The sequence below is a fragment of the Aspergillus ruber genome (genome assembly GCF_000600275.1).
Source record: "Aspergillus ruber CBS 135680 unplaced genomic scaffold scaffold00001, whole genome shotgun sequence".
In the NCBI taxonomy this organism is placed as follows: Eukaryota; Fungi; Ascomycota; class Eurotiomycetes; order Eurotiales; family Aspergillaceae; genus Aspergillus; species Aspergillus ruber.
In genome coordinates, this window is record NW_024467297.1 from 1,445,451 (window position 1) to 1,472,679 (window position 27,229).

Below are 27,229 nucleotides of genomic sequence, written 5' to 3' on the forward strand. Positions count from 1 at the left end.
GAAAAACCAGAGTCACCAGGGTTTGGAACGTAGGATATTTTGCGAAAATCTTCCATTATTGGCTCTATCATCAAACTACCAAGAGGTAGGTGCATAGGGAATCGGACGTCCCCCGTACTAAGCACAGGCACGAGGCATTTTGGCATTCCGCCTAGCTGAGATAAAGAGCCGTCCGAAAAGAACAGTGGATACTTGGGTTCATAAATGACTGCGCCGCACCACTTTTTTGGACTGTGCATGCCGCGGTCGACGGGCGCTGTGGATGCTTGTGTTGCGCGTCCGGAGACGTCAAGGGAACATGTTCCCCAGTCACCAATTTAGGGCTTTATTCCGGAGTTTTATTCCCTGTTTCTCCCATTATTAAAACTGTACAAGTGCTTACGGGCTACATAAAATCCTGAACGGAGGGATTGAATACCTGGTACATAGGAACAAAGTTATGCCATGTGGGGTGAAGGATACGCTAGTGTTGGTTTTATTCTGTTTACGACGCTCCATACAGCTACTCCATCCAGCCTTCCAGTTTGATTCGATTATTTGAAGGAACAAAACTAATTCCTTGGCTTCTATTTGTCAATGTAGGCCGATACTAGTTGTGGTGATAATGCGGTATTATTTGTATGTAGTTCACTGTTATGCATGGCATGACCCAATATCAAGTCTTTAGGGATGGATGGGATTGGCGCAGTGTACCCCGAGCCTGGTAGTTCCAACGACTATTATGCAGGAGCTGCAACAGACGATTTTGATGAAGGACATGTTGGGAAAGTAGGGATCAGGCCGACGGGCACGACACGCACGTGAGGCTCTTCTCTTGTTTTTTAATATATTTTTTCATTCGAGAAATCTCTGCAGATTGGACAAGGCACATCTCCAGATTCCAACAATGGCCTACAATGTGGCATCAGAGCTCTTTGCAGAATGGGCCATTGGTCTGGTCGTCATTGCTATCCGTCTCTATGCCCGCTGGAAAGTCAGTGGAGAGAAATTCTACTGGGACGATCTATGTTTAGGATCTGTTGCTGTATGATTCCGTTCCACTTTGGAGCCTATGTGGGTTGGTGATGCTGACTGGTATTATAGGCCTTCTGGACGTTCCACACGGTCTTTTTGTATCTTTGCACTGGTATGTATCATATTTGCAAGGACGGCTTCGGCGAACTGGTGCTCACGATTACCTTCTTCGGAAAGATGTATACGGATCCAATATTGGTCTTACTGATAAGACGGCTTTAGAGGTTCCCGATGACCAAGTACCGGTGCTACGAGAAGGGTCCATTGACGCCTTCATTGCCTGGCTATCCTACATTTTTATGGCGTGGTCGTTTAAGGGAGTTCTCATCTTCCTCTATAACAAGATGACGTACGATTCGCTCTGAAGAATAAGATACGATATGAGGTTGACTCGCTGAATATAGGATTGGTCTCTGGCAACATAGACTGGCAGTGATAGCTAGCATATTCTGCGTCTGCACATTCTTCGCATCGTTATTTTTCCATCTGTTTATCTGCTACCCGGTTCACAAGACGTGGCAGATTAAACCCTATCCTGGGGGTAAGCCACCTATCACCAGAACAGAATCAAACTAACAACACCAGATAACTGCACAGTCCGACCCCTAAATTACATCGTCATTGAAACCCTCAGTATTGTGTACGTCCCTCCATAACTCATTCCATACGAAGAACTGACCAACAAACCCACCAGAACCGACATCGTAATAATGTGTGTCCCTATTCCTCTAATCCTTGCCGCCCGCATCCGCGCAACCCAAAAGTTCATGCTCTGCTGCCTCTTCTCCTCCGGCATATTCGTCATGGTCGCCGCCTTCTTGCGCGCCTACTACTCTGTGAAAAACATCTCCAGCCTTTCCATCGCCCTCGGATGGGCGTCGCGCGAAGCACTCGTCTCTGTCATCACCGTTAGCGCACCGGGACTCAAGCCGCTGATCACTCGGTCGAGATGGTTCCAGTCGTATGGGTCTTCTAGTGGTGATACGGGGACGCCTAGGATGGCGACCATCGGTGGTTCGAATAAGAGGTTGGATACTGCTTTTAGTAGGAGTAAGGGTCGGGCTCGGAGGAAGAGTATCGGTTCACATCCTATTGAGTTGGGGTCGTCATTGGGTTTCAAGAAGGGGCGGAGGGTGTCGGATGCTGAAAGCCAAGAACATATCACTGGGGAGGAGGAGTTGGGGGATAAGGGACAGGGGGAGAATGGGGGGATTTTGGTTACTACGGATTTGACATTTTCAGAGGATATAGAGCAGGGGGGTCAAAAGTAGCATTGATAAATGTTTAAAAAGCAAGTATGTATATAATAAAGGTATAATTGTATATTAATAATAAAAATACCCAAGACTTGGTAGCCAAATAACTTAAATGATTCAACATCAGTTCAGTCGAGCAAGACACCGTGAAACCAGGTAGTGAGATGGTCTGGAGCACCCGTAGTGCCGGACAAGGTTAGAATCGATATTATTGTCCACCGCGGGTCAATCATTCTCTTCATCTTCAACGCCTGGTCATAAGGCATTTTAAACTCGATGATTTTCCTAGGTAGAATAGGCCTGGATAATCGTACCTTGACCAAGCTAACTCTGGCACCATCCTTTGTACTTTGGGTGCCTCTGTAAGGCTTTAGTGCATGGAATATTCTGTAGACATTCCTTCATGTTATCAAAGTCTATTCATCGATGGGGATCTCGTTTGTTGTATTCAGAAGCCCTCCCGGACATCCAGCAAACTTGGAGTTTTATCGTAGCCATTGGCTCTCCTAAAGTTACTGTTACGGAGCGCGGGCGCTCACCAGCGACGCAAGATGGTGAATTACTTTAGCCTATTTGAATATATGGCAGGGGCTCCCTTCGCACACACTAGATAGCGCACCACTGGCAGGCCCAGCTTTTTCCTTTCCTTCTCCATATCAGTATTGCGCTATATAGTCTACCAATAAAATCATGTCTTTTGAGACCGTCACAGTTGCTCTCAGGCGCTTGGAGCTCAGTAAGCCTTTTTCCATCAAATGGTGGTTTTTATTTAACTCTTTGATAAAACCTTCCAGGTCCGTGGTTCCCAGACACTACTCTGGCTGAAGTAAATTGTTCACTGACATTACCATAAAAGTGGCCAGATTGCCCGCCGTCATCTGCCAGTCGGGGTAAGTCAATCGGCTTTCCTGTGTCATCCAGTCTCTGAGACAATTCTGGCGCGCCCGTGGCCCTGGACATTGCTAGAATCGAGATGAGAATCCACTCAAGGTTTATCATATTTCTCAATTCTCAGCATGCTAATGAGGTATACTAATGTTATGTAACCATCGGAGAAAATATTTCTCGACGAGTTCACCTTTGAAGCCACAATTGTGTCATTGACTACGTGGCTCAAGATTCAATGATCGCATTTTCAAGGAATTTGGTCAAGTGCTTTGTGTAGCTCGCCGGAAGTGGTGCCGACGGTTTGTTGTGTTTCTATATTGAAGAGTAAGGCATCTGGTAGGAGCGTTAAGTGAAGACAAGACAAGATTAGTGTGTAGGGGGATAGGAATGATGGCTGCTTGCCTAGCCCTAACGTAACTTCTGCCTGTCGGAAATGTGGCTTAGTCAGGGTTGAAAGTACGTATCAAGCGTATATGGTTGAGGTCTCTAATTCTTGCAAAAGTGTGCTAGCTAGGATCCTATATACGACCGTAAATACCTTATAGAGTATACTAAGCCGATTGTGCGGTTTCAAAAGCAGTAATAGCAGAGTAAATACGCTGCTTTGCGCCATATGATATCAGCAAGGCATCAATCAGGCATCAGTTGGTATTGTTCGGTAAGGAACCTCTATATTCCGACACTGCCTTGAAGGTCACATGTCATTATCAGCCATCATTATCTTATCAGCACGTGACAGTATGACAACATCAGTGATAAGTGCTGAACACCGCAATGACTCTCCATCTTCATCTTCTTGTCCCCATCATCTCATCGGGGGACGAAAGCTCACGCTCTAACGATCATGAACCGCATCCGGAGATGGCTTCGGCCTGACCCTCAATCCAGCTACCAGCCTGTGGAAGTTGCCGGTGAGGCGGATGATTTCGAGAATCGGTCGCTTCTTTCACAAAGCAGTCATGTTCCGCCATTTTCCAGGGTTGAATATGGGATTTTCTTTCTCTTGGGTGTGTCAATGTTATGGGCTTGGTATGTTTCTTGGATTGTTTGCGGATTACGTTATAATCTGGTTCACTGACGAGCTCGGTGTGCTCCATTACAGGAACATGTTCCTGGCTGCAGCGCCCTACTTCCGGCATCGATTACAGTCCGACGACTGGGCTGCAACCCATTACCAGCCTGCTATTCTGTCCGTCTCGACAGTGACAAATTTGGTAACGGCTTTCATTCTCGCGAAGGTGCAGAAAGGCGCTTCCTATCCCAGACGAATTGTCTTGTCGCTGCTTATCAACCTTACCGTTTTCACTATCTTGGCCTTTTCCACAATCCTTATGGAAGATGTCGCCGTGGGGACGTATTTCAATTTCTTGATGATCACGGTGTTTGGTGCTAGCTTGGCGACGGGAATTAACCAGAATGGGATGTTTGCGTATGTCTCAGGTTTCGGAAGGGAAGAATATACCCAGGCAATCATGGCCGGGCAAGGCGTGGCAGGTGTCTTGCCCAGTATCGTGCAGATTCTGACACAACTGGTCACGCCGGGGCCCAGCGGAGATTTAGAAGCGCCGCAGGGATCGGCCAAGTCGGCCTTTATCTATTTCATCACCGCGACACTGGTGTCTTCGTCCTCGTTACTTGCCTTTCTTTATCTCGTGAAACAGAGTTCAGGAAGGGCATCCGTGCTGCCGGCCAATGATGACGAATTGATTTTGTCAGAGCATGTTGATCGCAAGACTGTGGGTCTTTGGGATCTTTTCAAGAAGCTCCGTTGGAACGCCCTGGCCGTCTTCTTGGTATACATGATCACAATGATGGCCCCTGTGTATACGGTAATGATTGAGTCGGTCCATAATGATGCTGGCCGCTCTCGGCTCCTTGAGCCATCAGTGTTCATTCCATTGGCGTTTCTAATTTGGAACTCAGGAGACCTGATTGGCAGGATGATAGTTCTTGTTCCACATCTATCTCTGGCACATCATCCCTTGACACTGTTCATTTCTGCAGCTTGTCGCTTGGGATTTATTCCTTTATATCTGCTCTGCAACATTCATGGCCGAGGAGCTGTCGTGCAGAGTGACTTTTTCTATCTTTTCATTGTTCAACTGCTCTTTGGTATTACTAATGGTTACTTGGGAAGTAACTGTATGATGGGAACGAACTATTGGATCTTGCCGGAGGAACGAGAACCTGCCGGTGGTTTTATGAGCATGATGCTTGTCGGAGGCTTGACTGCTGGGAGTCTGTTGAGTTTCCTCGCTGCTGGTTGATAGCGGCTCTACGCACGTTTTATTACGTATGACTTCAATTGGTTTTACTATACATCAGATTTCAGATAATAGACGGTCAAGATTGCTCTGATTCCCCGTTTATTCCCCTGTTCCGAGTTTTATCCGTCTGGTGAGCATATGCTTGTGTGTCACCATGTTTTTTTTTTTTTTTTTTCCCGGGGGTGCATTCAGATAGTATTAATCATGACCTAAGAGATTAAGCATCTAATGTTGTCTACTGGAGTGATCCGTAGCGATATCCTGGTTTTGGAGCCATTGCTGACCATTCAAGATGACCTCTGGCTGACTCCTGTTTGTCACCCGGAATCATACGTGAGATTTCATTGGGACAGTGAAACATGAAGAACCTTTTTGCCATCCACCTTGAACCACTGAATTTTTCGGATTTATTGTTCTAGTCATGTTCACTTATTACGACTATCTGACTTCTGCTTGATTTGCTCTCATAAATGCCCTGTTCCCTTTCTCTCAAATCTTGATATCTGACAACCAACTATCAACATCTGACTTTCTGCTTATGCCCCTTTCTTACACTTGACTGCCATTCAGAGCACTTTTGTACAGACTATGACTTTGTCCTTTAGTGACCTCTGGGGTCATCTGTCTTTCCAGGACACGGCATATGGTGCCCTCCTCACGGTATGTAGCCAGCTCTACCAGATGCTGATCATTAGCTACATGGGTGGACATTAATAATAGGCAGTTCCTCATATACTACCTCGGCCACGCTGTTTACGCCCTCTACATTCACCCGCTAAGCCGCTACCCCGGACCCAGACTTGCCGCTGTCTCCTTTATCCCACAAATTGCCTACGAGATCCGTGGTCAGCAACACTCCTGGGTCAAGGCACTCCATGATGAGTATGGCGAGGTCGTTCGCATCGGCCCGAATGCCCTCGTCTACCGCGCACCTCAGGCTTGGAAAGACATCTACGGTCACAAGAAAAGAGGACAGAAAACGTTCGCCAAGGATCCGCAACTCTACACTGCGGCCCCAAATGGCGCAGAGGGTATTGTAACGGTAAACGGAGCGGATCACTCCCGCATGCGAAGACTCATGGCGCATGCGTTCTCAGACAAGGCGTTACGGGAACAGGAGACTTTGTTGCATACCTATGCGGATCTACTTGTGCAGAAGATACACAAGCAGCTTGTCGAGGGCAAGACGTCGAAAATTATTGACCTCGTTCGCTGGTACAATTACGTAACTTTCGACTTGATTGGCGATTTATCTTTCGGGGAACCATTCAATTGTCTCCGTGACGACCAGTACCACTGGTGGGTATCGTTGATGCTGGACGCCGTCAAAGTGAGCGGATACCTCAAGATCCCTCATTTTTACCCGTTCCTCAGGCCACTTGGCACTCTCTTGATACCGAAGCGCCTTGTCAAGAGGAGAGACGCCGTCTTCCAACAGACCGTGGATATGGTTAGTCGACGGCTTCAGCGCCAAATTGAGCGACCGGACTTTACATCCTATATCCTCCGGCATAAAGACGATGAGCTTGCAATGTCCAGGGGCGAACTCGATGCGAATGCGGGCACTTTAGTATTGGCGGGCAGCGAGACGACTGCGACTACATTGTCGGGAACTACGTACTATATTCTACGGCATCCCGCAGTGTATCGACGATTGGTAGATGAAATTCGCGGCGCTTTCAAGGATGCATTGGATATTCAGCTCTCGTCTATTGCTTCACTGCGGTACCTCAATGCAGTCTTTGATGAGTCGATGAGAATTTACCCGCCTGTCCCGGCTATGCTACCGCGTCTTGTCCCTGAGGGAGGTGCGATGATTAACGGTCACTATGTGCCTGAAGGTGTAAGTATCCTTCCCTTCACCATAAAAATTCATTCCTATACTAACTTGAGATGATAATCTACAGACATCAATCTCCATATCTATATATTCGACCGTCCGCTCCGCCACCAACTTCGCAGAACCAGACACCTTCATCCCCGAACGCTGGCTCCCACCATCCGACGGCGGCATCGCATTCGTAAAAGATAACAAATTCGCTCTGCAGCCTTTCTCTTACGGCCCGCGAGTTTGCATCGGGCAGCAGTAAGCCGCTTCCTTTCCCATCCTTTCTATTGTTTAAGACATGTATGGTTGACGGTATGGTTATGTAGTCTCGCATTTGCAGAGATGCGTCTCATTCTAGTTAAGCTGTTGTGGCATTTTGATCTGGAGTTGAACCCCGAAGGATTTGGTTGGGTAGAACAGAAGTCGTATACTTTGTGGGATAGACCACCGTTGGAGGTGAAGGTTTCGCTTGCTCCTAATACTGCTTAGGGGATTTTTTTTGGATATTTCTTTGACGCATTAGAGGTTGGTACTTCTACATTCAATGATTCGCGGCCCTTTTCTTTCTTTCCCTCCTCCCACAACAATTCGATTCTTTTACCTGAAAGTTTAAATCGACTCCAGTGAGATGCCTTTAACTGTAATTGAGCCAACAAAGCAAAAAAGGCATTGTGGTCAGCGCGGAAGAGGCGTGGTTTCCCGTCATTTGTGTGGTACGCCTTGAGGACCTCGAAGCATTCTGTGGTGTAGTGGATGCAGGAGGCACTGGGGAGGAAGGATAACGGCCCGTAGGGTTTTAGTTCTGGGGTTGACCAGCTGGTGGTGTACTTCTAGGTTGCGTGGACCATGTGGTCGGTGCAGATGGTTTCATCGCTTGTGGTGGCTGTACTTTTTTCGGGGACATTGCATGGGTTAGTTGTGTAGATGTAGGTTAATTTGGAGGCGTCGAGAGGTTGCGGGGATTGATTTTCGTTGAATGTAGCGGCCATTTTTGTAGGTCAAACAGCATTTATTGTATGCAAAGGCAAAAGCAGACTATTCAGCGATAAATATAACTATATAGCCGTTGTTAGAATATGCGTAGTACCAGACGCACTATTAGTTGACTTTACTAGGGCGTAGCATACTTAGGGCGTGTTTTTTCCCAGGAAAATATACACCGTTGGATAAGACAAAGCATTACTAATCCTTAGGCTAGTCTGTAAGGTATCAAAGGAGAAATTATTTGAACATGAATATCTGTAAAATCTACTTCTAAGATGGATTGGACGTTGTATGGTCTGTAAGCCCAACAGAGCCATGGTGACATTGCTGCTCTCGAAAAGCAGCCAGCCACTGTGGATGATCCGCAATGGTTTGATTCCATGGATCATCACAATCATAGAATAAATGCCTCGCTTCCTGCTGGAACATTTCATCCGTAGGAACGATACCAAGACGTATCTGCTCCTGCGCATAATGACTTAAATGGAGTGTCAAAATCTGGGTGTAAGAATTAAGAGGCGAATCTTGCACTTGGAGTTGCTCAAGTAAAGCTGGTAAGTCTGACTTGTTTTTTGTTTGCCATTGGCTAGTGTTGGTGCTGGTATCAGCATCATGGTGGAAGGAAGCCCGTGAAAGCATCTGAGAAAAATGGTCTTTCGCCTGGCTATTAGTCGCGGAAAAAGGCACCACCGTTCGTGATTCTAGGTCTATCAAGTATGGTGGCACAGCACATGTGACCTTGGCTGCAATCGAGTCGGGGAATTCATGATCACCTTTCCAGTCAGCCATCGTCAAGCCGCTGCGGAAATGACCTGCAAGGTGTTTGTACCGTTCAGGCCAGTTGGACACTTGACGATCGCAGAATCCGCAGCGGGAAGTGAAATTGGTTGTTTCCGTTTTCCAGCCATCGATTAATGGGAGTGTTTCAAGTCTGTGGAAAAGACGAAGATGTTGAACAAGATGATCTTTTCGTCGGAAGCTGCGCTGTTGGCCGTCACATGCCCCATGATTATGTTGATTGAGGTGCTCAGTAGTTGGATCAAGCTGGTTACAATATGCACAGTGTACGCGGTTTGTCGAGGGCAGGAGAACAGTTCCTCCATATGGAGCGCAGATCCAATTTTCGAGATTCAGATGAAGTGACTTCTCGTGCCGCATCCAGTCATACTTGCTTTTGAATTTGTCGCAGCAAAACGTGCAGCAGAACGGACGAATGTCATCCGCTGACTGTGTTTTGTCTTTCTTCGCTTGACGTGTCTTGCGGACGCGACCTGTTTTTTTCTCAGGTGTCTTGTGGCTGCTGCTAGAGGTCCCTGATTGTCGAGAAGACACACTGGTAGCACTTCCAGCGCTCGTTGTAGAGCCAGCTCGGGATGCTGGCCGACGGTAATTCCGGAAAGCATTGGCGACGTCTCGGTCAGGGATACCAGTGGACTGCTCGGATAACGAACCCTGGACCGCGTCTTTAATGGCAGGCAACGAAGCTGGTTCTTCTTCAGGAGGAGACTCTTGCCAGCGCCGCAGGGGATCCGGAGTGCTGGCACCTGATGGAATGGCTATCGGACTGGCCTGCTTCCCGGACCTGTCGATGAAATATCTGCTTCTACGGCGGGGAAGACTTCGTTTAGACCTGCACCGTTGCCTCTCTGGTGGTGCAGATCTTGGCTCTTCTTCTCCGCTCTTTCTGAGACCGGAGGTTGGGTCCGTACTCGTCGCGAAAAGATCCGGCAATTCGGGGGATACGGGTTCAGATTGTTTATTTATCCATCCCACCGGAAGACCGTTTTGAATCGACCAATCATTGGAACCCCTATGTTGTCCAGAGCCGCTGTACACATAGTTCTCGATATATGTCCCAGCATCGATGTCTGTCAGAGCTGGCGGGACGTGATCATCCTGGACAACCGAGGTAGTGGCGTCTGGATGAATGAGTGTCTCGTGTGGGAAATATGACGATACATCGTCTGGGACGGCAGCAATTAACGGATCGGCCTCGAACGAATCCGTTATGTAAGGAATATCAGGCAAATTGTTCACTGACAGAAAGTGATTAGCTCTGAGCTTGAGACGGTTGTGGTCGGTAGACGGACGCACAGTTTGTGTCTTGAGGAGCAAATTCCCCCTCATCTAGAATATAGAAGTACGGAGGTTGAGTCGCAGAAGGAGTTTCCATTTTATGGCGACTGTAGGACAGAACGCCCGGTGAGTGTCGCATTGGCGGTTGACTCTTCAGATAGTGACTGATCAGAAAATGCATAAACCGCCGGATTCGGATAATGAACGGCTTTATGCATGGATAAACATATTAAGCGAGCTAACGACATGCGCCTATTCTAGAAAAGCACGCCCTACGCCTTACATGATCGACCTTGACCGTAAATGGTACGTTGCCTTCTTCACTTGTTCCTATTCGACTCTCACACTCTCCTCATAAGATAAACAGGTCCGACTAGCGTGATAGTTACGAATTGAATGACAATCTCACTGTCCAAGACACCCCAGCCGACGATGCTACAGTCAGTCTGGCTTTTCCGGAAGGTGGCCGCGAGGCATGGTCATGTCTCTTAGGCTCGTTCCTTCTGGTGTTTGGCTCTTTTGGATTTCAGACTTCCGGTAAGAAAGCAACTTGTGGTATTGTGTGTCGAGTCAACCAATTCCCTCCAGTCGGAACAATACAGTACTACATCAGCACCCATCAACTGTCCGACTACAGCGTTCGCGATGTGAGTTGGGAAACAGCGGTACTCGATTTTCTGACTCTCTTCCTTGGTGTTCAAGTCGGGCCACTGTTTGCTCGTTGTCCGCTACGCCGCCCTCTCAACAGACGTCCAATTCTACTCCCTAACAGTCCTAAATAGCGTGAGCCTCGTCGGCAGAATCCTCTCCGGCCTCGCAGCGGATATCCTCGGATGTTTTAACATTCTCCTCCTGCTAGTTGTGATAATACTCCTTGTCATGTCCGCCGTCTGGCTCCCCTTCGGTTTCCGCGACGAAGCAACTCTCTATGCCGTCGTTGCGATCTTCGGCTCCGGATCGGATGGGCGGTTATATCTCTTGCGCCGGTCTGTGTGTGACAGTTATGTCGGACAGACGAGTATGGGAGGTTTCATAGAACGGTATATTGTGTTTCTGTGTTTGGGGTGTTGCTTACTGTGCCGGTTGGAGGTGAGTTGGAGGTGAGTTACTGCAGGTGACGACGCCGCATGTGCTCATCTGGTTTTATTCTGCGATGCTTTTGACTTGGTTTGTCTGTCTTGCAATGTCGAGGTGGGCATTGCCGGATTGGGGTTGGAAATGGAAGGTCAACTTGCTGTCCCAATTTACTATGAACTTCAGGGTTTACTTGATGAGGCTTCTGGGTGCAAGGAAAGACTCAAAGATCCTGATGAGGATTTATCATTAACTGTGAAGGGTATAAAGAAGTACAAGAAGAACTAAACCTTCATTAATGCTTCTGTTACGCACTATACTGCACTTATCTTGGATTCTCGGGTCAAAGGTAATCTACTTCTGGAGGAGCTGGATGATGAAGATACTGAGAGAAGAATTCTTCAACCTCTCTGTGACAGCCTTCGCCGTGGTTACTCAGTCTCAGTCAATATTGTGGGATCCGCGAGATCCCGAACTTCTTGGCCGCCTCTTCTGCACAAGCTTACCTACAGCTCAATCTCTGCTGGAGCGCAGTACCAAGTGCAATGATGTGGAGTCCCGGCTACTAAACAGGTTACAACCACGAAATCAAGCGCTGCTTTTTGGTATTGATCGCTATTTTGATAGCCCTCGGGTCAATATAAATGATATGAAAGATCAAAATTGGTTATGCAATTGGTGGCAGATAAACAAAGGTGAATATCCCCAGATGGCTGCCGCTACTGGAGACTATCTAGCGATTCCTGCCTCTGAGGTCCAGTAGAAAGGCTATTCGATGCAGGAAAGATATATAAGGACACTAATTCATATACTTAGCTTTGGTGTTGGCGCAATAAATCTTGTGAATCAAACATTGGTTACCTTGCTAGTTTCTGACTCGTCCGCACATAACCAACAACCCATTATACGTACTCGGTTGGCCTTGTTTCTCTATTTTACTTTTTGATTATCTTACGGAGCCTGGAGGGGGCAATATACCCATCGACGCATCACGAACCGGACCCGGAGGGGCATTGAGCATATGATCGCTTGGAAGACACTTAGGTAAGTGTCCAGTCTCGAAATACAAATAACTAGAGCCTTAGGTACAATACGAGAGAGGCCAGGTTGTGACATGTCTCTCCTGCAGTGTTTCTCATGATACACCTCTCCAGTGCCTCATCACGCCATCAAAGAGGTAATTCATTTTATCCTTCAGGTATCACTTGCTCGAATAGCTGTTCTGGACCATCATACCCAAATATTGCATGATCAACGAATACAAGGGCCAAAAGCTCATTGGCAGCACTAAACAATGGTTTTTCATGTTCCCATAGGGCAAGGCTAGAACTGTGAGAAATGTCAGCTTTGATAAATATTAGAGACTATTACACAAGAGTTTGATTATTAATTTCTTACACAGTAACTATATGTCACGGGCTCGGAATAGTAGATACTAACGAACTGAATTCCTATCTAACTATTGTAGCCATCGACGAGAATATCGAATCTGGAGAAGAAGAGAAAAGAAGAAGAAAGTCTATTTACACGAAGAAGTCTTATATGGTTGTATGTGGCCTCGCTACGCAGCTTGCTTGTCTTGACTGCTTCCATGGTATTGTTTGCCGTGTTGATGGTGCTTGCTGATAAAGGCGCTGAGCTGAGCCGTTACACACGCCCTGAGCAGCCTGGGCTGATCATTGAATAACTAGAGGCTGAGCAGAGGGATGAGGAGCCTGAATAAAGCAGCCTCAATAAAACACACTATGCTAGTGTTTCGCCTGTGTCCATTTTTCTTCGTAGTACTTTTGACCATCATCCCCTTGACCCCCCCGCGACAAAGCGATGCCACTATCAATGAACTGGGGAATTGAGGTCATCATTCCTTCTGCTCCTAGATAGCTTCACCAGATGCTGGGGTACCCCGCAATTCAGGAGGGAAAGCGGAGTTCTGGTTATACGAGAGATCGGCATAATGGGTCTTCATATTTGCGCATGGCTGAAACATAGCTAGAACGGGTCGATCTGAGCCCGCGGCAGCAACATGTGGACAATGCTGGATATGTTGGCTCTCTGACTGAAAAAACTTTGATATCTAGATGATCGGTATATAATTGACTAATCCATTGAGCACCAATTGTAGAATCGTCGCAAAGAGACTCGACAATAGGGTTAGACAATGAGAACTGCAATAATCCAGAACAATGAATGGATGCGGCGTAGCCAATTTGAATTCTCGGTATTTGGGTTGGCCTTTGTCATGAACGGGTAGAACCACAGGAACTAGAGTTAAACCAGCCGGTGGCTTGATCTAATACCACGAATACGAGTTCTTATGCATGAACATGGCTCGCGCGCAAAATGGCAGGTTCCGGGCAAAGCAAGTGATGTGGAGATTCTGTAGTAGCAATGAGGTTAAAGAACCAAAAAAAAAAAAAAAGAGAGAGAGAAAGAGAGAGAGATTCTTCCATTCTTAACCCGTTCATAATGCCAATAGGCCTACCTAGCATGTTTTACACTATATCAGCCATGAGACTTGCTCTCAAGTCTTTTGCTTCCGCTATCTTATGCACGCTCAATGCAAGAGGTAGCAATGGGTGCCACACACTGTTTTGTATGCGGGAATTATGCCAATCGTACTCCCAATCGGATAAGCCACAGGCGCAGATCAGGGGTAGGCACTTATCGGAAACAGTGTGTACATCGACAGCGTTGTTATGTGGGAGCCGGGGCCAATCACTGTCAAAGGCAAGAAGGCGGGGGGCGAAGCACCACAGCCTTGCAGCTTTGCTTCATGACAATATAAATGGCGTTATATTTGACTGCCTTGGCTCAAAGCTGATCGCAAAGCACAGTCATGGGTGACACTACATGTTTGGATCCTACATACACATTCCAAGACTTCGAGACGTTCTCAAGGTGTTTCAGTTCATGGAGAAACACCACTAATTTCTCAAAAGCAGTTGTTTATGTCGACACCCCCTTTGGGAAAGTTATCGATGGCTGTATTCAAGATTACTGCAACTTTACTAGCCCAGACCTTGGGGGTTGCACATTACCTCAAAAGCACTGGAGCGACATCTACCAGCTCAGATCGCATCCGAATGTAAGCTTTGAGTCTTCAGCATGCGCTGGACTGAATAGTCGTGTTAATACGGACATAGCAGGCCCCGGGGTATGTTTCCTTGATATATCAGATTCTCGTGAAGTTGTAATTGATTGTTGCACAGGTCATTATATCTTATAACATGCAAATCGTAATGATCGGATTTCTTTGGCTGGCCATACGGGCCTTGGACCTAATCGATTTCAAGAATGCCAAGAATAGCTGCAGCGGAGTGCGTTTGTATCTTGCAAACCATCGCTCCGTCGTCCGAATGTTTCTGATTGAATTCCAAGAGGCTCAGTGCTTTTTTGTCATTGCCATCCAAATTGCATTTATTTTTTCTATGTCTGCAAAGCCCGAATTATATGGTGCCGCTAGTTTGCGCCAGCTCTATCTAAATATTGCAATGACTAGAGCAGTCTGTCACATGGCCCTTGCCTCCGTCACCTTTGGTCTCTGGCTAATCCAAACGACCAATGCCAAATCTTTATACACCTTCATCTGCTCTTCTATTACCATTTGTCTATCTATTGCTGCATTCCACATGGTCGGCCACTGGTTACCATCGCCGGACAATGTCACGTTGCCCAAAAACGACCGCACCTGGACAAGGTGTGGTTTCCATTCTCCTCCACTGGTGTGGTGCGCAGATCGATATGGCTATCAGGAGGTAGCCTGGTTCCTTCCAATAGCCGTCTCTCTATTTTGCTTTTCAATGTGTTGTACGCTGTTTGATTTACTGTCAGTTGGTCCACTAGCCAAACAATATCTTCGCGACAGCGATTTCAAATGGTTGCAGAATGCCTACCACTGTGTGAACGGACTGCTCTTCTCATCAAAAAAGGCTAATTCCAGGTGGAGTAAGTTGCTCAGGGCATTGGGCTTTTGTATTGATATCATTATTCTGGCAACGACTCTTGTGTCTATGGTGATCTCAGGTTCCGAAGTTGAGCTTGTTCCAAATGAATGGAACCTCGGTCAGGTTATGGCTGTGACAATTTGGGCACCACCTATTGTGAAGTACTTCTATTGGTCACTGTGTGAGTCTCACTGTCGCGATATCTTGTGTTCTCAGCTAAACCGTTCTAGTCGGGGTCGAGTCTTATTCGGCCACCCGGATTCCATTACCGTACAAAATCACAAAAACGGATTCCAATTCTTCTGAATAAACTACAGCCTAGTTCCCTCTTGGCTTATTTGACACTGCGTGTACGGCTGAGTTTGCCGTCGATTTTGAAGCAACAGTCTCCAAGTAATGTTTGAATTTCGGCATGGCGGGAGTTCTTGACAATGGTAGAGAAATAAAAACAAGTATTGATGGCTGTTAGAAGATGATTTTAGTAAAGAGGAAAAGGAGGAAGGTGCACAAGGGCTGCCTGCTAGCTACCATCACTAAGCCATTTTCTGCTTCCTACGTGCCTCAAACATGGTTCAGATTAAAGGACGCCCTATGCATTATACATGTTCAATCAATATATACAAGAAAATGCGACCAGCCTAACACCTATAATGCAATCATAAAGAGAGCAGCTCAGAAGAAATCCCTCTCTTCCAACCACTGCGAATCAATCGCATACGCCACCAAATCTGCTGCACAACACATATCCTCATGACGGTGCTCGAGATCTAACAGGTCAAGGACAGCTTCTAGTCTATCGTCAAGAATCTTCCTCCACTGAGTAGCCTGTAGCTGTGCTTCTGCGATGTTTATTCGCTGCACAAGAGGCCTATTCCCGGAACCCTTCCCTTGTTTCTGCCCAGACTGTTTGCTGATGACAATGTTCTGCTTATTTGGTGAACAGGGCGCTAAAGCTTTTCGTTGTGTTGTTTGTGGTTGTGTTGGTCGGATTTCGTCCTTCTTGTTTTTCAATAGGTTTTTGAGTAGGAAACGGAGCCAGACTATGTTAGTTCCAGGAGCGTATTCAGACCAGATTCCGGGAACATCTGCTGGCTTTTCAGGATTTGCTGGGTTTCCGGTGTATAGCTCAGAGCGCATGCTGGGGGTTAAATTAACATCATTCTTGTTTGAATGCTGAATCATGGCTACTCACTGTCTATATGTGTCTCGCAGCAAGGCGTCGTCCTCATCGTGGCCGATAGCGTCAAATAATTGTTTCTTGTCTAGATCAGAAGAGGCCACTTCGGGCGGTGCATTTGGGTCTTCGTTGAGCCGCAACTCAGCACGAGAAAGTGAGTAATCAATGAGAGTTGTCTCGAGGGTGCTAAATCCGTATCCGCTAGAATGTGTTCGAGATACAATCTCAAGGTCGGTAGGCGGATCCATGCGGCCGTCTGAGCGCGCAGAACGAATGCAAACGTTTCCAAGATGGAGATCCCGATGCTAGATAGATTAGAGACCCGTCTTCAGCTTCAGAAACGGACGAGCTTACCTCGAACAAAGCGTATTCCTCCGCCCGTGCAAGAGCCATCGCAACACCCCAGAATATATCATAGATCTGGAACACGGACGACCAAGAAAATTTCTCCAATTCACACCCAGCATCATCCATCTCAATAATAGCCCACATCTGCGAGTCCGGATATGCCCTCTTGTTCGCCGGGTTCGGGTTCATACAATCATCCTTGGTCTTCTTGTAGTAATCCCATGCCTCCTGGAAGGACTCCGGAAAACGACCCTGAACGACATGGATTTCCCTAAACCGAGCAAATCCAGGAATCGGATCAAGATACTTGAGCATCTTGACCTCCGACACGATTTCATCGACGCTGGTGAACTTCTTCGAACCAAGACCCTTCACAGCTCGCAACGGAACCACCTTGAACACACCATCGCCGTAAGCGCGCAGCTTCGCCAGCTTCGACTTGGACATTTCCTGTTTACAGACCTCTTCCCGGAGGCGCATCTTGTAGACTTCACCGTATGATCCTTCCGCGAGTTTCACCACCTGCAGCATATTTCCACCACGAGCGGCCCATGAACCGAACTTCTGCACACCTTGTGCGGCGATTGGCGATAAAGCTTCGTTGAGAATCGAATGGGCGTATTCGTTGGCTTTCTCGTCTTGAACGCAGCCGGAGGATAGTCGCGGGGCGGGTTTCTTCTTCCTTGCGGGGGCCGCCCGTCTTCTGTGTTGTGTGGCGCTCTCATCTAATGGTTTATGTTCGTTCAATTCGGATTCTGGCTTCCTTGGACTTATTTCAATGCTGAACATCCTCTCGCATTGTCTTTCGGTTGTTGTGCTCTCCGGGGGTGGTTGTTCGACCACCTCGATCTGTGGCTCGATCTCCGCGGTGTCCGGCACCGGTTTTGACGCAATAGACTCCTCCTTCACAGGTTCTTCTTCATCGCGGGGAACCGAAAACGCATCAACAACCCCTTTATCCTCCTTCTTTTCTTGCTTTTTCTTTCCGCCCTTCATCGCCCGCGGCTTTATCGTGATGCTGGCCATCTTGGCCTGCAGGCCATCCACTACGACATCGCCCGCACCCTTTGCTGTTTCCTTGGGCGGACTCTTGTGCTCGAATACCGCCCGTGGTGCGTCTGCCTTGCGCTTCCCGTATACTCTTCTACTGACAGTGCGTCTCTTCGCCGTGCGCTCGGGTTGTCGGGTGGGTGTTGCGAGAATCGCGGGGGTGGACATGGTCAGCGTTGTTTGAGGTCGAGTGATGTATCGCTGCGGGGTCGAGGTTAGCTTAGTTGGCACATGTAGCTCAGATTAGCGTTTAGCTGTTGCTGACGAGTCGTAGAAGTGCGATGGTGGGAAGCGATCCCTGAATGTCGTGTTGACTGGTTTCCGCAAAGAGTTAGGCGGTTGCTGTGGTAATGGGAAAGTGGATCCACTCGAGTAAAGGATGTATATAAAGTGCAATAATACTTCATCTCGCAACCTCGCGCAACAAATCTTAGACACCGTAATAGGCTCTCATAACTAGGCTCTCGCAAGCTTCCTTTATATATATTTTTAAGGTGATATATATAAAAGAAAGGGCGCGTGGCTCAGTCGTGTAGAGCGTTCGTCTAGGTTGACTCCAGGTTCGGGGTTCAAATCTTCGCACGTCCACTTTTTTTCTTTTATTCTTTTACTCTATTCAACACTCTTCATACAAACAAGGGGCCAATTTCGAGCACAAACATTAAAGTGACCTACTCAAGCAAAGTATTATATCGTCTGGCATCTCTCATAGTAGTAACCCCTTCGAAATGGTAGGTTATCTTGATAAGCTACCGAGGTAAGCTGTCCTTGTTAAGTAGTTCGTGCAGACGCGTTTATCCTTCAATCCAGGCATGGCTAGCAGAAAGAATCCTTGTTGGTGGTTCTCAGTATGCATATTATCCAGTTTTTCAGTGGCCCGTCGAACACTTCAATTTGGATTTGGACTTGCTGGTATTCGCTTCAAGCGGTCCTTCAGGTCTCTGTTCTATTATCACATTCCCTGCTTCATCTATGCTCTCACTTACCTAGGGAGTGGTTTGATGTTTGATCGAGTCATAGACTCTTTGTATGTCAGGCTCTCACCTAGTCTTTCGGCAATGGCTAGTCCTCAATGTGCTCGAAAAGTAGACGCTACACCCACCAGTGACTTTATCGACCATTGTCCTGTTGTTTGAGGTTGGCAAACTGCTAATTAACAACAAAGTCACAGGTGCAGAACAAGGCTTTTGTGATCTTCACCAGAGCGTTTTGCTGATGGATATGCCACCGTTTTGCCCTGTTCTGCCATGTGTCCATTGTCAAATGCCACCGAAGAATAATCACGGCAAACACCCACAGGACCGAAAAATTCCTTTGCTTGGTACCCCGAGAAGCTATGGCCTTATTGAAACTCGTTCATGGGAAGATTAATATACCTTAATGTTGACGATGCTTCGCACGTTAGGATTAAAATGTGAACATTCCTAGTAGTCAATTCGAAAAACAACCCTCCTTTGTTTACTGAGCAGCACGAGCTTTGTTATCACTAGCTAAAAAAGCTGCTCTCTCTCGTCTTGTAAAATTGTCAGTTATCCAGATTGTCGAGAGTGATCAATGAAGAAGGAAAGTAGATAATTAGCTTATAGGTGAATGGGATAGGGAGTTATTTAGCAGAAATTTGACCCTAGTGAATGAGATGTAGAATTCTGCAAAAGAATATAGCATTTTTGCAGAAAATGTCAAATATAAGGCTTTTTATATATAAATCACGCCCCCTCCTTAACCTCACCCTCCTTCCCAATCTCACTCTCCTTCGCAATAGCCTCGTCCCTTGCAACAGTCTTCTCATAATTATCATACTTATACCCATTTCCCACATGATCATCCCTCAACCCACTCTGCCCCTTCCCATAAACCTTCTCTCTAGCCGTCAACCGCTCCCCCTCCGGTAACGGCCCGGGGTACACGCCCCGTTTCCTCAGTTCCGGCACCAGCAGATCAACAACCTCCTCGAAAGTCCCCGGCGTAGTCACATATCCCAGATTAAACCCGTCCAGGTCACCCTCCTCAAACCAGCGCTCTAACTCGTCTGCGACAGTTGCAGCGCTACCGATGGTTACGGGACCGAGTCCACCGATAGAAGCACGTTGTGCAACTACCCGAGGTGTCCATTTGGGGATTTCCTTCGAGGTCGTTGTAAAGGCGTCGAGTATGGAAGTTACTTTGTGTGCTTCGAGGGAGTCTGCAGCGGTGATGTCCTGGTCTAATGGGATGCGGGAGATGTCAATTCCTGTCCAGCCGCTGAATAGCACCAGGCCACCCTCGATGGAGGCGTATTTCTTGAGTTCTTCGTACTTGGCCCATGCCGCTTCATCGGTTTCGGCGATGATAGGCGTGAAAGTTGCGAAGAATTTGATCGATTGCGGATCGCGGTTCTTCTCCGCGGCTAGGTTGCGGATGTTGGCGATTTTCTTGCGGAGGAGGGCTGGGGAGTGGCTTGATACGAAGACTGCTTCGGCGTGGGTTGCGGCAAAGTTTGAGCCTGCAGGTGAGGTACCTGCTTGGAAAAGGAAGGGTGTGCGCTGGGGTGAGGGGTCGACGATGTGGCGGGTGTTAAGGTTGAAGTATTTGCCCTGATGGTCGATTGTGCGTATTTTGTCGGGATCGGCGTAGGAGTCTGCTTCGGGGTTGGGAGAGAGAGCGTCGAGGGCCCAGGAGCCTTCCCATAGTCTTTCGGGCTCTTGTTAGCATCATTCTTTGACTGTGTAGGCATTGGTGCTTACTTGTAGACTACCCTTAAATACTCATCTGCTTGAGCGTATCTTTCGTCATGCTCGATGGGACTGTCAAGTCCTATGGCCTTGAAAGCAGCCTTCTTCCACGACGTAACAATGTTCCATCCAACACGGCCACCCGTCAAATGGTCCAATGTCGAGAACCGCTTTGCTAGCAGAAACGGTGGCTCGAAGGATGTCGACGACGTGATTCCGAATGCCAGGTTCTTGGTCACGGCAGCCATGGCAGAGATGGGCTACATAGTCAGTACCCTTATGGCCACTTGCTTGGGAAAAGAAAGGATCATACAATTGTCGGATCTGTGACAGGCCACTGTGCTGCTCGTCGAATACACTCATCCAATTTTCCCTGGTAGGTATCATAGCCACCGTATGTATCAGCCAGAAACAAGGCATTGATTCCACCGCGCTCAAGAAGTTGGGCCAATTCAATCCAGTAGTCCAGCTTGCGCTTTGTCGCAGATTTGTCTCTGGGATTCTTTACAACGTCAGTTATTGTTGGATATACATCGCGGGATATCACAGCCTACCTTCCATTGACCAGGCGACAAATGCCCAACAGTCGACATATCAAAAGCATTCAGCAAAATCTGCTTCTTCCCACCTGGCACTTCATGGCCATTAGCCTCAGCAGTAGTATTCGTAGTAGCTCCAATATCACCCATGGTTGTTTTTCCGAATCTGAATATTGTTTCTGGCTCCTCAAAAATAAAGCACGGGTAGGTAAAGCTTTACTTAAATGCCAATTCAATCTTATCAAACCCCTCACTATTAATGTTCCATTGCATGCGTATAACATATGTATGCGCCATTGTTAATTAAGGTCGCGTGATGAGGGACTGTCGAGAGTCGACATAGGTCGATACAAGGATGTCGATTCGCCATCATCCCCGCAGAAAGCGCAACGACGGGGGTGGTTTTGGCGACGGATTCTTGCCAATGGGTATGTCTGGTGGTGGTATAGACAGTAGATAAAAATGGTGCTATCATTATGGGGTGCATTGCGTGATGGCAGTTGATTGATGCAGTGAAATTTTTGTGGTTTGAGATATGGTGTTTTGACATTGGTTTTCTATACAATGAGAAACGAGCAAAAGACTCAATATGCTACACTCCGTAAATGCATCGGCAACTATTCTATGTACCCAACACAAAGAATTTTCAGAAGAAAGAAACTATCCTAGACTGCTGATTTTGGATGAACAGTGTAGTTCACAGCTTCCGGGTCCTGAGCACCCTCTCCACTTCCCACGGAGCCTTGTCCCTCACTATCACGTCTTTTCCTGTGAGATTATTAGCAACGATCAGAACCATCTGGGACGAAATCACTTACCCCTCTCGCGCAGTGAAATACCGAATGAGATGCGCCGTCAAAATCAAACAAATAGCATTCGCAAGTACAAACGAATACCCCTTCGTAAACCGTGGCCCCTCAACCGTCTTAAACACCAACAGCGGCGTCCAGATAGTCGTAGATTGAGCAATGACGGTAGTACTAACCAAGACCACAGCCCGTACTATTGGTGAGTACCGAAGCTCACTATTCATCCAGCCATACAGGACACTTGACATGCCGACAGAGGAGTAGGTAGTCGCGAATGCAAACCAGAGTGCAGATTCGGGGACTTTCCAGACGATCAGAATGATTAGGCCGACGATATTCCAGGTGTGTGCGACTGTAATGGCCCAGGCTGGGCCCAGGACGAGGTCGGATGCGAAGCAGATGAAAAGGGTGTAGAAAATACCCAGTGCTGGGGATATGGCGTTTAGCTCGTTTATTTTGCTGGTGGAATATCTGTCCAGGCTCTTCAGCCAGAGAAGATAGCCTCCGGCGTTGGTGTTGTAGCATGCGTTCCAGAAGAAGATGTCTAGCCAGAGGAACGCCCAGAACTTCCAGTTTTGAAGGATATCGAAGAACGTCTTCCATCTAAAAGCGCCGGAGATGCCGTGTCCAGCGCGTTTTAGTCGGTTCTGTGCAACTCCGATATCGCGATCGTTCAAGATAAACTTGTTTGGCTTATCTGGGGTTCCGGGAAGAATAAAGTAGCCGAGTATACCAATGGGAATTGTGATGATGGCACAAATAATGTACATCCACCGCCATCCTGCGAGACCGTTGACTCCGTCGAGCCTTGATGAAGCACCGGCTTGGATCAGACTTGCAGTTAGTGTGCCTAGGGTGAGTCCGACATAGAAGCAGCCGCCTCGACGGGCGATTTCGTCGCCACGATACCAGGCCCCTGTGGAGTGTAAGCTGTCTTTCGGTTCAAGACTTAGGATGGAGCCTACCAAAGATGTAATGCATTCCTGGAAAGAAAGCAGCCTCAAACCATCCAACTAGGAATCGATAAGCTGCCAGCTCCGAGTACGAAGTCACCCGATACTGCAACAGGGTGAAAATTCCCCAAGCGATATCCAGAAACGGAATAAGCCACGACATCGGAAATTTGGTGAACAGATAGGCGAAAGGAATCTGGCCTAGGACAGCACCAAGTGTGTACATGGTCTGCAGTTGTACGAGTTCATTTCCATGGAGGTTCAAGTCGGTTTGAACACCGGAAACGTAGGCATTATCTGGATTGTGAGCAGAGGCTCATTGCATCGGGAAGTATAACATACTAATATTAGCCTGGTCAATGTACTTTGTCCAGTAAGCCAGAAAAGCATAGGGAACGATCAAAAGATCGAGTTTGAGAATGAGACGCCGCTCCTCCTTCGTATCCTCGTCGGAAAACCATTGAAGGTGATACCATTTTCGCCGCTGCTGCACACCGGCCATTTTCTGAGAGTCTGCAGAAGTCTATTCTTGTCATTTTGACAGACAGGTACATACGAGCTTTAAAGACGAGCTAGAGTAGACAAGCTTGTGTAGCTTTGACAGCGACCTTCAGGTCACGCAATAACCAAGTCGCAATGCATCTTACAGCACCATTCAGTTCTAGTCGTTCTTCTAGGTGGTCGTCAATGTTTCTGTATCTAGTCCGGGCACGTTATTTTAGCAGCACATGGTTGGTGATGACCCCGCGAGAGTGTACAGGGGAGACAGCAGGATTCATACACTCCACATGAACCCGTCTGGTTTGGTGCAATGCGTTAACATAGACAACCTTATCGTCACTACGGAAGTTATCCAGATAGATAAGAGCGCCTTGCCCAGATGGCCAGATTCCCCGAAACGAGCGCGGCCAAGCATCGTGTCATGAGATGGACGGAAGACGTGCTCCTGGAAAAGCACCCGCGCATGCCAACACATATATCAGGGAGTTCCCTAACTTCCTGTCCAAGAGTGATAACCCCAGAATATCAAAATTGTCCAGCATTGTCCCCTGGTAATCCACGAGAAGAGTCATAGATGCGGTGTAACTAGTGATATCAGAATCGAGTCAAAGATACCCCTCCAACTCAATGCGATGTATCTGCCAGCCATTCAAGGCGCAGCAAATGAATCAGTGACATTCATCTCGACGATCCTCATCAATCCACCAGGCTGGGCGATTCAAGACCCAAGATCCTCCTGTCATTCTATCTTTCCTTTCTGTGGACCACACCAGAAAAATGATGACACACCGGAAGTCATAGAAGACCGAAAGAAGCATGCGAGAGAATAAGAGATAGACTTATACCTGCCATAGTGAGCAGGTGTAAAGAATTCTCCGTATATCGGACATTTCAGGGGCGCGGTGGATGTTTGATCGACAGGAAGAGTAAGAGTACTCCGGAGTACTTTTGATGGATAGAGGGTGGAAACGATCAATTGCAATTGAGCTATAGAGATAGGACGAATCAAGAGTAAGAGTATAACCGGTATACAAGCGTGAGGCGTAGCATAGTAGAGGCGACATTCCGGTTGTGACGTAACCCCACTTCCCGCATAATTTTTTTTTCCTGAAATTTTACTTGGGCTTCCCACAATGGAATCCGAGTTAGAGGCAGTACAGAGTACTTTACTCCGGAGTACAACACAGAGCCCCTGAACAATGCAACAAATGAGAGTGCATAACTGGGAATAACACTACTAATTCATCTAGCTATAATTAAGACTAGGCTGTACATAATACAAGTCCAGCTATCAGCTGATCTGCGTCACGCGAGTCACCTTTGGACCCCCTCGGGAATCTTCGCCTTCGCTTTTCGTCCCTCTAAGATTTTCCTTCGCCCCGGCGCTTCTTCATATTTCCTCTCCTCTTGTTTTTGCTCCTTGCTTTTACCCTCTCTTATAATCCCATCGTTGCTTCTTCTATTTCTTCTATTCTATCCTTTTTCTTCAAAGCCCTCTTCGTTCTATACGCACTCTCAATGCTCGGCAATGGCGTTCAACTTCAACTGGTCGCCGCTCATGGCGGACGCAAGTTTCTACACTCGTGCCCAAGAGCTTCTGACTGCCGCGCTCAATAAATCGCCTAAGCCGCCTATTATCGTTGATGATATTATCGTGACCGAGTTGAATTTGGGCTCGATCCCTCCCGAATTGGAAATTCTCGAGATCGGCGATTTGGCGGAGGATCGCTTCCGAGGAATCTTCAAGATGTCATACACCGGAGATGCTTTTTTGACGCTCAAGACGAGAGTCCAGGCCAATCCTCTCAACACCTATCTCATGACACGCCCGTCGTTTGCCTCACCACTACCATTGGCTGCAGCGTAAGTTGTCTGCCCGTTTCACCAGTCTGACACTGGTCGTACATTTATCAATGGGGGGGCGCCTCGCTTACTCGTTTCGTTTGGAATGCCACAGAACTCCCCTTACTATTCCCTTACAGATCACCCTGTCCGATTTCAAACTCTCCGGCTTTGTCATATTGGTCTTTTCGAAACAGAAAGGAATCACCGTCGTCTTCCGAAATGACCCGCTCGAATCGCTCAAGGTCTCCTCGACGTTCGATTCGATCCCATTCGTTCGTGACTTCTTACAACGGGAAATTGAGGCACAACTCCGCATACTGTTCATGGACGAGCTGCCGGCTATTATCCATCGCCTATCGCTACGACTATGGGTTCCGGAATATCGGGCGGAGGAGGAGATGCAGAACCAGATGAACACAACCCCCACCCCCACCGAAGGTCCCGGGCACGATCCTCTTGCCAGTCCGCCGCAAGATCCCGTGGATTCATCAGGCAACGCGTTGGACGAGTCGGAGATTGCGTCATTATCGCTGGACTCGGCCGTCGAAACCCACTCGCTGTTCTCCCAGAAGAACCTCCTTCGTCTGGCGACCCTGACCGATTCCCAGCGGACATTGTCACTCTTTACCCCGTCGATTCATCAAGTCGTATACCGTGCATGGACATCATCCGAACAGAACGATTTGTCTGCCAGTGTCATGTCGCCATTGAGCCCCGCTCTCTCCAGAACTCAGTCGCAGACAGGCAGCATGTCTACTTTCATGGATAACGCTAGCACAATATCAGCCCAAAGCAGGACACCCACAGGACCCACCCAGTCGTTTAGCAGCTATGGCTTGAGCTTGGGAGCCGGTCGCCATTCCAAAGCACATGCCAGAAGGCGGAAGAAGCGTGTGGTGGATCTCCGTAGTCGCCCAACGACACCCGACGACTCCGCCAGCGTGAGCGTGAGCGATGAAAGCACATATACAGAGAGTGTCGGTGCACCTTCGGTTAGTTCCGCTCCGCTACCGGCCGTCCATGAACAACCCGACGACCCCGTTACCCCGCCATTGTCGCCTGAGAGTGATCAGCGACTCCCCGCGATCCCCGAGAGACGTCGCCTGAGCCTGTCGCGCTCTTTGCCTCGCCGCGACATCTCGAGTGAGATCCTCCGTGATCGAGCTGAGCCTTCTGAACCGATTCGGAACACATTCAAGACTGACGACGTGAAGACTGCCGGGGGAACTGTTCGCCCTCATCCTGCACCCCTCCATGAAGCTGGTCCCTCTTTGGGCCCCACACGACAACTGTCTGCGGCAAGCCTTTCCTTCCCACATGATAACCCGACCGGTAGCAGCATTGTTGACCAAGTGTTGGTCGAGAAGCTGGCTGGTGAGATTGCACGCCGTATGCGCGACGAAAAGCTAATGGCACCAAACTCTTGTGGTTCTTTCTGGGACCACCAACCGGAAGAAACACCACCACCGGCATATGGCCAATGAGTGCTTAACACACGACACATCATACCTTTTTCCTTTGTTCGATTCTCCTTCTCTGGCTTGAAACACAGTCCAAAAGTTCGATTTTACCTCCAGCGAGTGATACCTGGAGCTTGTTATGACCGTTACGACTTTGTGTTGTCATTGATCTTGTTTCTCCTCTCTCTTTTTCCTTCGTTCATCAATTTCAATTGTTGAACTCTTGATTGTTTCTAGCGGGTTTTAAAAATGGATGTTTCGATTTGGGTTTATAGCACAGTGGTTCTGTTTTTTGATATTTTTACAAGCGACTGCTCTCTTTCAGCACAGGATACCACTCATTTGTCACACCTCCTGTTTCCGTTTTCTTATATATCACCATATCTTTTTTACTTTATGAGCGATCATCTGATATGGGATCGATGGGATTGGATATGGGATAGGACTGGGTAGGACTGGGAGCTGGGAAGGACTAAGTGTCCATTCGGTATATATATAGAAAAAA

At 47.8% G+C, this 27,229-nt stretch overlaps 13 protein-coding genes and 1 pseudogene across 14 annotated transcripts; 9 read left to right on the forward strand and 5 right to left on the reverse strand.

Moving 5' to 3' along the window:
* Positions 1-886: 886 nt before the first annotated feature.
* On the forward strand, positions 887-2,285 carry EURHEDRAFT_445110 (uncharacterized protein; the record flags this gene model as incomplete). The annotated part of the gene is made up of 6 exons (XM_040783512.1): positions 887-1,024; positions 1,084-1,126; positions 1,192-1,363; positions 1,419-1,555; positions 1,600-1,654; positions 1,709-2,285. 6 exons carry the CDS (start codon positions 887-889, stop codon positions 2,283-2,285), a joined length of 1,122 nt encoding a protein of 373 aa, XP_040643596.1.
* A 1,717-nt stretch (positions 2,286-4,002) lies between these two features.
* Positions 4,003-5,425, forward strand: EURHEDRAFT_399048 (nucleoside transmembrane transporter FUN26; the record flags this gene model as incomplete). Its single annotated transcript, XM_040779890.1, has 2 exons — positions 4,003-4,187; positions 4,261-5,425. 2 exons carry the CDS (start codon positions 4,003-4,005, stop codon positions 5,423-5,425), a joined length of 1,350 nt encoding a protein of 449 aa, XP_040643597.1.
* A 588-nt stretch (positions 5,426-6,013) lies between these two features.
* EURHEDRAFT_512055 (cytochrome P450) lies at positions 6,014-7,742 on the forward strand (the record flags this gene model as incomplete). The annotated part of the gene is made up of 4 exons (XM_040786028.1): positions 6,014-6,085; positions 6,150-7,268; positions 7,333-7,511; positions 7,580-7,742. The coding sequence occupies 4 exons, from the start codon at positions 6,014-6,016 to the stop codon at positions 7,740-7,742; spliced, it is 1,533 nt and encodes a 510-aa protein (XP_040643598.1).
* On the reverse strand, positions 7,739-8,068 carry EURHEDRAFT_445672 (uncharacterized protein; the record flags this gene model as incomplete). Its single annotated transcript, XM_040783545.1, has 1 exon — positions 7,739-8,068. A coding segment is annotated over one exon (330 nt), but the record flags the coding sequence as incomplete, so codon positions are not given.
* Positions 8,069-8,507: 439 nt separating this feature from the next.
* EURHEDRAFT_373809 (uncharacterized protein) lies at positions 8,508-10,410 on the reverse strand (the record flags this gene model as incomplete). Its single annotated transcript, XM_040778572.1, has 2 exons — positions 8,508-10,273; positions 10,332-10,410. The coding sequence occupies 2 exons, from the start codon at positions 10,408-10,410 to the stop codon at positions 8,508-8,510; spliced, it is 1,845 nt and encodes a 614-aa protein (XP_040643600.1).
* A 206-nt stretch (positions 10,411-10,616) lies between these two features.
* Positions 10,617-11,675, forward strand: EURHEDRAFT_399051 (uncharacterized protein; the record flags this gene model as incomplete). Its single annotated transcript, XM_040779891.1, has 5 exons — positions 10,617-10,619; positions 10,691-10,960; positions 11,016-11,299; positions 11,350-11,413; positions 11,505-11,675. 5 exons carry the CDS (start codon positions 10,617-10,619, stop codon positions 11,673-11,675), a joined length of 792 nt encoding a protein of 263 aa, XP_040643601.1.
* EURHEDRAFT_33575 (uncharacterized protein) lies at positions 11,385-12,244 on the forward strand. Its single transcript, XM_040778383.1, has one exon. It carries the CDS (start codon positions 11,686-11,688, stop codon positions 12,148-12,150), a length of 465 nt encoding a protein of 154 aa, XP_040643602.1. The 5' UTR covers positions 11,385-11,685; the 3' UTR covers positions 12,151-12,244.
* A 1,979-nt stretch (positions 12,245-14,223) lies between these two features.
* EURHEDRAFT_399052 (uncharacterized protein) lies at positions 14,224-15,641 on the forward strand (the record flags this gene model as incomplete). Its single annotated transcript, XM_040779892.1, has 4 exons — positions 14,224-14,541; positions 14,597-15,332; positions 15,411-15,512; positions 15,562-15,641. The coding sequence occupies 4 exons, from the start codon at positions 14,224-14,226 to the stop codon at positions 15,639-15,641; spliced, it is 1,236 nt and encodes a 411-aa protein (XP_040643603.1).
* Positions 15,642-16,003: 362 nt separating this feature from the next.
* Positions 16,004-18,074, reverse strand: EURHEDRAFT_445738 (uncharacterized protein; the record flags this gene model as incomplete). Its single annotated transcript, XM_040783549.1, has 3 exons — positions 16,004-16,469; positions 16,524-16,813; positions 16,863-18,074. 3 exons carry the CDS (start codon positions 18,072-18,074, stop codon positions 16,004-16,006), a joined length of 1,968 nt encoding a protein of 655 aa, XP_040643604.1.
* A 261-nt stretch (positions 18,075-18,335) lies between these two features.
* EURHEDRAFT_407928 (uncharacterized protein) lies at positions 18,336-19,245 on the forward strand. The gene has a single exon (XM_040780697.1). The coding sequence runs from the start codon at positions 18,719-18,721 to the stop codon at positions 19,040-19,042; it is 324 nt and encodes a 107-aa protein (XP_040643605.1). The 5' UTR covers positions 18,336-18,718; the 3' UTR covers positions 19,043-19,245.
* On the forward strand, positions 18,420-18,494 carry EURHEDRAFT_t8 (annotated as a pseudogene). The gene has a single exon. The product of its transcript is annotated as a tRNA-OTHER (tRNA).
* Positions 19,246-19,527: 282 nt separating the features above from the next.
* Positions 19,528-21,387, reverse strand: EURHEDRAFT_469751 (xenobiotic compound monooxygenase, DszA family). The gene is made up of 4 exons (XM_040785290.1): positions 21,172-21,387; positions 20,931-21,119; positions 20,630-20,877; positions 19,528-20,576 (listed from the first exon to the last, which is right to left on the reverse strand). Exons 1-4 carry the CDS (start codon positions 21,304-21,306, stop codon positions 19,613-19,615), a joined length of 1,536 nt encoding a protein of 511 aa, XP_040643606.1. The 5' UTR covers positions 21,307-21,387; the 3' UTR covers positions 19,528-19,612.
* A 583-nt stretch (positions 21,388-21,970) lies between these two features.
* On the reverse strand, positions 21,971-23,420 carry EURHEDRAFT_445837 (putative MFS transporter Seo1; the record flags this gene model as incomplete). The annotated part of the gene is made up of 3 exons (XM_040783555.1): positions 21,971-22,881; positions 22,931-23,215; positions 23,261-23,420. The coding sequence occupies 3 exons, from the start codon at positions 23,418-23,420 to the stop codon at positions 21,971-21,973; spliced, it is 1,356 nt and encodes a 451-aa protein (XP_040643607.1).
* A 1,527-nt stretch (positions 23,421-24,947) lies between these two features.
* EURHEDRAFT_399056 (MDM34 family protein) lies at positions 24,948-26,748 on the forward strand (the record flags this gene model as incomplete). Its single annotated transcript, XM_040779893.1, has 2 exons — positions 24,948-25,282; positions 25,308-26,748. 2 exons carry the CDS (start codon positions 24,948-24,950, stop codon positions 26,746-26,748), a joined length of 1,776 nt encoding a protein of 591 aa, XP_040643608.1.
* Positions 26,749-27,229: the final 481 nt, after the last annotated feature.